This window comes from Cystoisospora suis (genome assembly GCF_002600585.1).
Source record: "Cystoisospora suis strain Wien I chromosome Unknown contig_2891, whole genome shotgun sequence".
Classification (NCBI taxonomy): Eukaryota; Apicomplexa; class Conoidasida; order Eucoccidiorida; family Sarcocystidae; genus Cystoisospora; species Cystoisospora suis.
Window position 1 is genome coordinate 1 of NW_027155687.1, and position 10,538 is coordinate 10,538.

At 48.0% G+C, this 10,538-nt stretch overlaps 1 protein-coding gene across 1 annotated transcript; it reads left to right on the forward strand.

Moving 5' to 3' along the window:
* The first annotated feature begins 124 nt into the window (after window positions 1-124).
* CSUI_005866 (uncharacterized protein) lies at window positions 125-8,523 on the forward strand. Its single transcript, XM_068066033.1, has 3 exons — window positions 125-2,915; window positions 3,406-7,181; window positions 7,255-8,523. Exons 1-2 carry the CDS (start codon window positions 1,407-1,409, stop codon window positions 6,559-6,561), a joined length of 4,665 nt encoding a protein of 1,554 aa, XP_067921990.1. The 5' UTR covers window positions 125-1,406; the 3' UTR covers window positions 6,562-7,181; window positions 7,255-8,523.
* Window positions 8,524-10,538: the final 2,015 nt, after the last annotated feature.

The window sequence follows — 10,538 nt, forward strand, 5'->3', positions numbered from 1 at the left end:
TCTTCGCTCTCGTTTTTCTCGTGTACATCATAATAGATCATCTATTCTCTTGTGGTTCATTATCATAGATGATGTGATATATATATATATATATATGTGTGTATCTATGTATCTGTCTATCTGTCTGTGAAATGGGGCGATCATTCATTCATACTCGGCGTATGAATGCAGATGTAATATGTATATAAGGTACCTTCTCTGCTTTCCATATACGCGAATATATATATATATATATACTCACGTATGAAGAGGAAGCAGCGTGTTTACAGCTGTCTCTGTTGTGTAATGAGGAAGTTATTTCTGAAGTGATCGAGTCAACAAGTGGAGAGAATTATCCGAAGACCAAGCAGAAAAGATCATCGTCATAGACCTTCTTCATTCGTTCGGTTTAGGGTGATGATGATCTGTTTTGCGTTCCTTTTTCCCGCCTTTGTTGGGTTGCGCATGTGTTTGTCTCCCTTTCACAAGTAAGTGAGGCAGTTGTTTCCTGACGAGGCATATCATAAGTCTTTCCTCGTTTATTTCTTGTTGAAGAGACGGAAGCGGTTGCTTCTTCATATCTGATGGAAGCGAGTAGGCGAGAAAACAACTCAGCCTTTCGCATTGTTCTACTCCTTTCTATTGGGTCTTTCTTTCTTTTGCCTCTTCATTCATGTGACGGTTGGTGATCTTGATGATCTCTTTTGAGTTAATGACAAGAAGGCAGTCTATCCTCGGGTTGCAATTTTAGAGAGGAGGACAAGGAGTAGGCCGAATAAGAAGAAGAGAAGACGAAGACGAAGGCGGGAAGAAGAAGAAAAGAGATTTAGCTAGATCTTCCTCATTCCCTTCATTTGGAGAAACAACGTCGTCATCGTCATCATCTTTCGAAGATCTCATGTTGACGAGTTGAGAAGTGATATGAACGAAACACCTCCACATCATTCATCATCCAAGTCAGTCAAATAGGCCATCCAAGAACGGGTGTCGTTCCCCTGGATCCATTGACTTTCTTCCTCGTCTTCGATTAGGCTCATTTTGCCATTCGTCTTCCTTCTTTTCCACCCTTTTCGTTGGTACATGTGTCCGATCAACCCAGGTAGTTTGTAGTCATAGTAGTAGTCGTAGTAGTACTCATAACAGTAGTAGTAGTAGGAGTAGTCGTCGTCGTCGTTTCATCCAAACAAAAGTAGGAGTGAAGAAAAAAATAATTATTATACGTCCTGCTCCTCCCTCGTCCTTGAGATTGTCTCTCGATTTCCTTCTTCGGTTCTCGGGGCTGGTTGTCATCGGTGTGCAGCCAGCGACTGTCATCTAAACCTTTTTTTCTTCTTGTGAGAAGTTTCCCCAAACGCCAAGAGGAAAGGGAAAGTTGAGCCGGGGAGAGTCATCAGTCCATCTTTTGAGTAGGAGGGAGAGAGACAAAGATGGCGTTAGTCGGCAAGCCAGCAGCAGGGGAGACGTACTTTGGTACGCAGGGAAACAGGGGAGGAAGAGTAGTCAGCGGTGGATGTTGTGGTCGTGATGATCTCTCAGCATCCGCCCAGACGACAGGCATATCGCTAATTGAAGAAGAAAGTTCGGGGGAGATGATGAGCTCGTTTCGACAGCCGTCTCTCCTCAGCTCTCTTTCAGCAGGTGTGACTGGTGGCATTCAACAAAGTACATTGCCATTCCCAAGTATGAATAAGCCAGCAGGAACCATGATGATGATGAGAGATGTCTCGATCAAGAATGCTGCTTCCTCGAGTGGAGGAGGAGGAGGAGGAAAGACTAACGGAGTGAGCGAGACATATCCGGAGAGAAGAAAGAAAGCTGTTGTCTCTTCGTCATCATCATCTTCTTCTCGAAAGATGATGGCTAGGCCAATGATGGTAATAGTTGGGGGGATAAGCCATGGTAGTCACAATCATAATAATCTGAGCATCAATAGGAAAGGAAAAACTCGTCGAACAGCAGAGCTAGGGGGTGAGCATATACACCATATCTCTACTTCGACAGTAGAGAAGAGACTCGATTCGAGAGGAGTCTGCTCCACAAAGAAGAGCAAAGTCGCCTCCAGAAGAATCACTGGGAAGGCATCCATCTGTCCGGGTGAAGGAAAGGATTTGCAACTTGAACAGAAGATGGGTGACGATACAACGCTGCGTGAAAAGGCAAATAGTGGAGGAAGAGCAAGTGAGAATAGTCTCCTTGGAACAACAGCTTCCCTTGACGCCTCATCGTCACCTGGTATATCGAGGTTGAAGTCTCCTCACTCGACATCTCCTTCACAGAGAGCAGATGGCGGAGCTGAACACTTTTTAGGGACAGGAGAAGTCTCTCAAACGTGTTCCTCTGATGGTGTCTCTCCTCCTGCAACTCAAGGTCGCCTTCACCAGAGTGTGCTGATCAACACGGGCCGAGGAAGGGAGTTGAACAGCTGTAAAAGAGATCAGTCTGATGAGAAGCTCCAGCGGAAGAACTCCATGCTTGCAGTGATGACTACTCCTACCACTGTGTCTCCATATAGTACTAGTACTACGACGAGTAGAGTCGTTATACGTCCCTCGCTCCAACAGCAGAGAGGAGGGAAGGCAACTGGAGGTACAGGAAAAGGAAGTCGTTTGTCTGCCGGTGGGGGAAACACTAAACCGTTTCGTACTGCCGGTCTACGGCAAGGCCAGCATCAGCAACAGACCCAGGCACAGCAACTCCACGACCAGCAGAGACGGAAGAAGAAACAGGGAGGCCCCGGAGGAAAGGGGGGGATGCTGAGTGATGTCTCAGCAAGCAAATCAGCACCAAGTTCTCTACAGAGTTCTGATCAAAGGACGACTCAAACCCTGACTAACACGGATCAGCAGCAGCATGCAGCAGCAGCAGCAGACGGGCCCTCAGTACATTCCTTTTTATCCATGGGAGTGATGATGAACGCGACTGACCTTAATCAGGAGGTAAACATATATATATATATATATCTGTATATATATCCATATATGTATGTGTACTATCTACACACTTCATGCGTCAAGTGTATAAGACACTTTTGCCAAAGAAAGGAGTATTAAGGTAGCATCGTGAAGTATCATGTGGTTGGAGGAGGCCATGTAACCTCGATGTCGAATGGCGTAAGAAGAATTGGTAGTGAAAGGAAAGAATGGAAAGGGGGGCGGGAAGTGCGTGGCAAGGGGGGGGGGAGGGGGATCATGTAGCATGTTTTGAAAGTAGTCACCCACGTAGTTGTGTATGGAGCATACGAGTTCTATGAAGTGCAAATATCTTCGTGATCGGGGCTTTGAATAGACATTAGTAGTGCCTGGAGAAGCGTCTGTTGGTCGTCCGTTTTCTATCATGTTTTCCTCGATTTGGCTTGGGCTAGGTAAGGGGGAAACGTCGTGTGCATTTCATCAGAAGGCCTCTGCAACGTGTTGTGTTTTGTTTCAGGATGTGGTCTCCTCCGAGAGAAAGACAGGAAGGAGAGAAGAAGCAACAGCCACGGCAGGAGACAACGGAATGTGTGATGTCGTCATGATGAGTAGTCGCGGCCATAGTGAAGAGGAGAAGCCGTATATGTCTGTGAAGTCTCCTGTCTTTCAAGCCAACAGTAGCAGTAATAGGAGTGGTAGAGGAAAGAATTCCGCAAGGGTGAAGAAGGACATGTCAAAAAAGTTCAAGGGAGGAGAAGGGGTAGGCGATGCTAAGACGAGTACAATAATGACGAGTTGCGGCGGTGGTATAGAAGAAGATGAAGCAATGGTAAAGAAAACATCCTTAGTAGAAAGAGGAGAACATAAGCAGGAAGACTGTCAGCATCAACATTCTCATACAGAAGAGGAAGAAGACAGTATGAGAGCAGGGAGGTCGTCATCTTCATCTCCAGAGAAACTTATGAACTCCATGAGTTGTAAGGACGGACTCACATCGAAGAAGTCGAAGAGAAGAAGAGGAGGAAAGATGATGAAGGTGATCAGGAGCAGAAGTCCTGAAGAGGAGGAGACTGGTAGAGGTCATGAGTCTTGTCAGGTGTACAACGCTGTATGCACATACTCTCCTCCACTTGGGTCATTCTCAAATCAACCTGCCTCGTCCCTCCCTCTTGGCTCAGGGGCGGCGATGATGTCTCCATCAACAGCTCCACCTGTGGAAGGGGAGACAAATCGGTTCCTCAAGAAGGAAGAGGGTTGCTGTTCTTCTTCCTCTTCATCGTCGTTTTCCTTTTCCTTTCTCGTTCCGAAAGTGAAGGAAGGCTCACAAGCAGATCGAATGATGAGTATGGAGGATGAGGGAGGCGTGAAGACTCGAACACTTTCATCGATCAAAGAGGAAGAAGAGCAAGCGATGAATCATCATCATGAAGTTGATGGGAGAAAGGGTCTTACGATTTTGGAGACGAAGGATTCTTCTCTAGAGAGGATGGAGGAGATGACAATTAAAGTAGTCGAGCAAGGAGAGGAGAAAGGAAAGAACAAAGGAGGAGAATATCAAGGAGTCTCAACCATCACTACTACTACTACTACAGACAATACATGTACACTCACCTCAACGACTACCCGATTGATTGCCCTCCTTCGGCAACGGCCAAGCCCTCGACGTCCCTGTCATTCTGTTTCTTCGCCTCATAATGAGAGTACGAGCACGAATGGGGGATTGATCAAGTTGAATGGTGCAACTGGTGTCCCATCGCTTTCCCCTGAAAGGACAAAGAAAGAGGACGACAAGGGAATGGGTCTCCAAGGAAGTGCTTCCTTACGACCTGAAGAAAAGACTGAAGAAGAGAAAAGAAGAGATGAGAAGAGCGATAATGATTCGACGACTGCCCGTGGGGAGTCATCTTCTGGTCGGTCCTCATTATATACCTCCTCCCCGTCGTCTTCTACCGAGGTAATGAAAAGCTCGTCACCGCTTTCTTCGCCTCAGCTCGCTCGTGTCTCTTTAAGCAGTGAGGGGGGACAGCAGCCCATGCAACTGCATGCTGGAGCTTGTGTAAGTAAAGTCCTAGTAGATTCAACAACGACAACGGCGATGACTTCAACGACAACGACTACCACCACAAGTACATCGGCATCATCTCCATCACGTCTCACGAAAGTTCTCCTTGTAGGAGAAGATGCATGCAAGGGCAAACAACAAGGCGAAAACCTTGTGGGAGCTGGAGGAGGAAGTTGCGATAAAGGCAGCAAACTCCTAGCTTTTCTGAGGGGGCGAGCCAGCACAAGTCGTAGTAGTGCGACCACTACTACAGCTACGACGACGACTACTACTACTACGTGGGGAAGTGGAGAGTTCAGGATGAATAATAATCCTAAGACACAGAGTGGAGACATCTCCGTATCTCCGTCGTCTTCGTCTCCAACTAGGAACACTTTTGCATCGGTTGACGACAAAGCCTCAACAACATCTTCAGCTGCAACGATTTCGTTGTCAGTATCTTCTACGCTTTCCTCATCTCTCTTACATTCGTCAGCGGCGGCGAAAAGAGAGTTCTCGTCGTCGTCTCAAACGATGCGAGCCTCTCTTCCCTCTTCCTTATTGCCCTCCTCTCATATTTCATCGCAGATTCCCGGTGTTGTCGGGTCCTCAAGGAAGGCAGCGTCTTTTGATCAGTCTCCGTCTACAACACCAGAGGGGAAAGCAGAAGAGGAGAAGTTGCTTCTCTCGTCATCATCAGTAGATATGATGGGCAAAAGTGTCTCGAAGTTTGTCCATCAGAATACCAGTCTTTCTTCCTCCGCCTCTTCATCTCTCTTTTCGGTTCAGAGCCAGAACCCCAGCAAGAGCCGTAGTAGTACTAGTAGTGAGGTGATCAGCAATACGAGCACACTCGGCAAGGGCCTAGGAAGCTCAAACCAGCTATCTCTGATGGATTCTCTCAAGGCGTCTTTCTGTATGACGTCGAAAGACAAGCACAACGTGGCTATGTTAAGCAATTATAGTAAGGCTCTTTCTTCTGATGGACGTGTGAATCAGATTTCTATCACTGGATCAGGAAAGAGCAGAAACAGCGGCGGTGCTTTGCTATCGTCAGTAGGAGGGGGTTTCAATACGGCTGTAGGAGGAGGAGCTGTCGATACAGCAGAATCGTCATGCTTTGCTTTGCCTGTATTCATGAGATCTCCCGACCCCTCGGCAGTTCCGATGTCCTGCTCGTTCCTGGGAGTGAAACAACAAGGAGGAGGAGGGCATGAGGTTCACAGTTGTTATGGCACCAGCAGTAGTCCTAGCAGTAGTGGCCAGTTGCTCTCTCTGACGGGCTCACAGCATATCTCTTTAGACCTTGAGAAAGAGAAGACAAGAAAAGAGGCAGGTGAAGGAAAGCAGGAAGAGATGGAAGCGAAAGAAGGAGAGTCCGTGCTAATGGTGATGAGGGAGGTGAACAGGATGAACAACAATGACGAATATCGAGACAGTGCTGTTTCTTCTGGAGACAGATTGAAGATGAAGAATGGCAGAGGTGGAGGAGTTCAAACGGTGTCAACGACAAAAGGTATTATTGCCTCAACGGCTGCTGCACAACGTGCAAGAGACGCTCCAGAAGGAACCCTAAGGACAACTGCAGGTGGAAGAGGCAGACCGCAGAAAGTCATTTACGCATTAGCATGATCCTTCTGTGTACCCCAACGAGAGAAACGGATGGGGCATAGAAGACGGAAGTGAAGGAGATGAATAATTAGTACACACATGCGGTTGAGCACGTAGGGAGTTTCTTTACTGACGTAGAATAAGGGACAAACCATCTGGAGAAGTGGAAGAAAGAGAAGAGAGGAAAGGAGTGACGTGGGAGAGAGGAGAGATCGTATAGAGATGATAAGTAGAAGAACGAAAGGCAACAATGATATTAACCTCCTCGTTGCAAGGATGGAGATGATAGAATAAGGCGGGGGTATCGGTGTGGTTTGGACATTAGGATGAGAATGAGTGAGGAAAGGGGGGGGGGGAGACAGACATAGTGGAGATATTGCCTTGGTGTCGACTTCGATCATGCAGAGGAGGTGTGAGGACAGATAGCCAATACGGGGCGACTGTCTTATCGGAAGTTGGAAGGTTGTGGAACACTCAGAAGAACAGTGAAGAAAGATCGTTGCCTTGAATTCACTCGATCTGGAGATTTCAGGCTGAGTGACGGTTGGCTAAGATACGAGGCAGCGAGTCATACGAAGGTGGAGTCGTGTACACTTGGAAGGAGTACAGCAGTAGCCCCTTGGTCATGGGATCAGAGGAAGGCGGAGGAGAAAAGCGAGNNTCGACCTTGGGTCAGCGACGCATCGAAGAACAAAATAGATGGAGCAGCGGAAGGCGGAGGAGAAAAGCGAGATAGAAGACGGGCGGCGGTTAGGGGCAGGACCGACAGAGAAAACAGCGAAAATGTCGGAGAAGAAACGACTAGGACGGGGGGAAAGAAAAAGGTCTGTTGTGGTGGTTTGTCACAAGGAAAAGACGTCGAGGGTCTTTTTTTTAGCAGTTGTTTGAGAGTTGTGACTGTGAGATCGCCTTTCGAAATAATAAGGCGGTAGTTGCAGATATAAAGGAGATATTAGACTTCAGAGACTTTTTTCTTTCTTTTAGTAATGCTGTAGTCATATATCACATGCATCAACTTTGTACCAGTAGCAGCAAAGTCACATAGTTCTACTAGAAAGCAGAGAGACAAGGGAAAAGAACGGAGGGTACTAATATATTAAAAGTGAGGGTGGGAACGAACGTGGAGGACGCTGTATCTAACGATGGACAGTCATCATGCAGATAGGAAGCATGATTCAAAGAAAGAAAGAAAGAAAGGACGAAAACCGTCAACAGCTACTGTGTTTGTTTTTTTTTTTAATGACATCATATGAAGATTCACACAGACATACACAATTTCATTCTTTCTGACAGGCAGCAGCTTTTCATCATACATGTTTCTTACAACAGTGACGATAAGCGATTGCGTTTGGCGATCAAGATGTGTCTATCTGCCGATCGCTGATCAAGATCAGCCAATTTGGGATGTTTCAGTCTTTCGTAAGCGAAGAAAGGAACAACAGTATAGGAGAAGCAAGCAGCCTGTGGTTTGCCGTTTGAACGAGTCTTCAAATCTTTTTCTTTTTGACCGGCGGAAGTCGCTTTTTCAGTCTTGAGGAAAGAAAGAGCGAATTCCAGAAACGACCAGTCAGCGGAAAAGATGCCTCGTGGATAGTCAGCGTTCATTGTATTCGTCTTCTGTTTGATATAAGGAAAGTAATAGTAGGAGCACGAAGAAGAAAAACGCTTTGGTGAGTCAGTGTTCGACGTTGTGTTCGTCAGGATCAGTCTGTCTGTCTATCCCTTCGATGCGACGGGTGTTTAGGCTGTTCAAGATGTTGCAGATCAATCTATCTGCGGCTTATAAAAGCTATGGTGTATGTAAATGCGTCTCAATAATAAGCACATAGATACGGGAAGTTGCTGGTTTTCTTGTTTTCGTCTGTTTAAGAAAAGAGATAGCAGGAAAATTCCAATGGAATGACAACAACCGTATGATGCTGCGTGGTAACGCTTTTGGTATGATTGATCGTGAACCTGATAATAATCGGCTGTTGGCGAGGATGGGATCTAACAGGGGTCTCTGTCGTTGTCTTCTTGATGCCATCTCTCTATCCCTTCGGTCGACAGACAAGGCGGTCGTCGGTCATTTGTGAAGGGTAGAGAATGGCTCGCTGGAGAACACGGAGCGACAGTGCTCCTGACGTTGCTTATGGAGTACGGCAGTGAATAGAAATAGGGGTGGATGGTGATGGGAGTTGTGTAGACATGTAGGCAGGTACTTCACAGCAGGGAGTGGCGCTGGTGTGGTGGTAGCCTTTCGTTAGGCAGGAGTTGATTAGTATAGCGGGCACTAGATAAGGAGCCTGTAGTAGCCGTAGTAGTGCGGTAATAAGGGTGAGGAGAGAGCTGTCCCTCTTCATAGAGAGGAAGTTAAGAAGCTTTATCGGCTTTCTCCTCCACGGACCGATGCCGTGTAACGCTGGTTTTTTTTTCTGGGCAACTCCCGTGCCTCACACGCCTCTTCGAGCCTGTTCGCTCCCCTACCTGGCGTTCCACCGCTGCCCCCATCAGACACTCCGTGTGTTGTTGGCCAAGGGGGGCAATGTGCCGACGGGGTAATGCTACCCCAAATCGATACCAGCGTTCCACAGAACGACACGCTTCTGTTCCTCGTGAAAACGTGTCCGCAGATAGAGAAACCAGTATGATCAGAGAGTGAACCGGCCGGCTTCCGCTGTTACGAAGAAACAGCTGATCTGGCCCAGATTTTTCCGCAGTCAGCCAGAAAAGAGTACGTCACAGTAAACACGGTCAGTACGGTTGTTGCAGTATCTTCTTTTGTTCCTCTTGGGAGAGCACGCACATTCGAAACGCATTAGCATTAACGCGCGATTGGAGGTCGACACACAACACGGATAACGGCAGAAGTGTAATCCCCCTGACGCCTAACGGTGCCTTATCCCTAGGAGTACTGAACTGAAGCTTTCCTCGAGGCGAACTGAGCGGGAGGACGGGGGCAGCCGAGAAAGTGAAACCTTTTCGTTTTCCTTTTCTGCGAGCGTTCAAACATGCGGTTCCTGCGGGAGATTTTCGGCCAGGTGATGCCTTGCGGAACAGGCCGGAGTGGCTGGGGGTAGATGATGACCCGGATGGACAACGTCGTTGAGACTGCTACGACGGCGATCACAACAGCCGCAGACCAGACACCCGTGGAAACTGGAACACGCCCCCTGGTGCGCGGCTTCCGTCGTAGCTGACACGCTTGGTTTCTTCTTTTGTGGCGTGCTGCTCTTCTGTATAATTTCCGAAATACCGCTTCTCTCGATATACTGAGAGAAGGCGCCGTCGGGTGCTCCTCCGGTCACAGTACTCCCTCCCCTCCAACGCTCTGAGGTCGGGAGAAGCCCAGACCCCTATGTTCCCACCCTGCCGTCAACGGCGTACTCTCGGCCGCCCGTTGCCAGGAGCTTCATGTTAGCGACATAACTACAACCCAACGTTCCTGGAAACTGCTCCAGTTGAAACTCAGGCGACTGTACAGAGAAGAAGAAGTACACCAGACAAGGCACATACACGTGTGTACCGTTGGGTGTTTGTGGGCGAGAAGTGTAGGTGCTTCACTAGAGAAAGAGTGATCTCGAAGCTTTGAACCACACCAGGACAGGGCGATGAGGTGCCCCTGCGTCTTCACAAATCGCCGATGTTGCACTAAAGTCTCCATCTCGAAGTTGGACCGTACACGCAAACAGCAGACAACTGCCCAGACAACGACCAAGTCAAATGGACAAGGGCTCTCTAATAGCCGTTCTGCTGCCGTCGCAGCAAAATGGCCGCCACTGCTTCGCCATCCTCGCTCGACGTCCTCACCCAAGTGCGACCTTGCGTGCCATCCCGAGCTCGACTAAAATCGCCGACGTTTTCTGAATCGCCAAGACGGAACTCCACCTGGTTGCAGAAAGCCAAACCCCCACCCACTCTCAACTAGGAGACACGGTGTTGTTTTGTTCAAGAATGAATACCGTAGTTGGTTTCCAATCATTCGCTAGAATTCTATGAAGCTCTGTGCATATATGCAG

Excerpts from the sequence above, each read along its gene's own strand:
- CSUI_005866 (XM_068066033.1), top strand. The coding sequence starts at position 1,407 with ATGGCGTTAGTCGGCAAGCCAGCAGCAGGGGAGACGTACTTTGGTACG. Across the intron at positions 2,916-3,405 it reads CGACTGACCTTAATCAGGAG|GATGTGGTCTCCTCCGAGAG; the intron begins GTAAACATATAT and ends GTTTTGTTTCAG.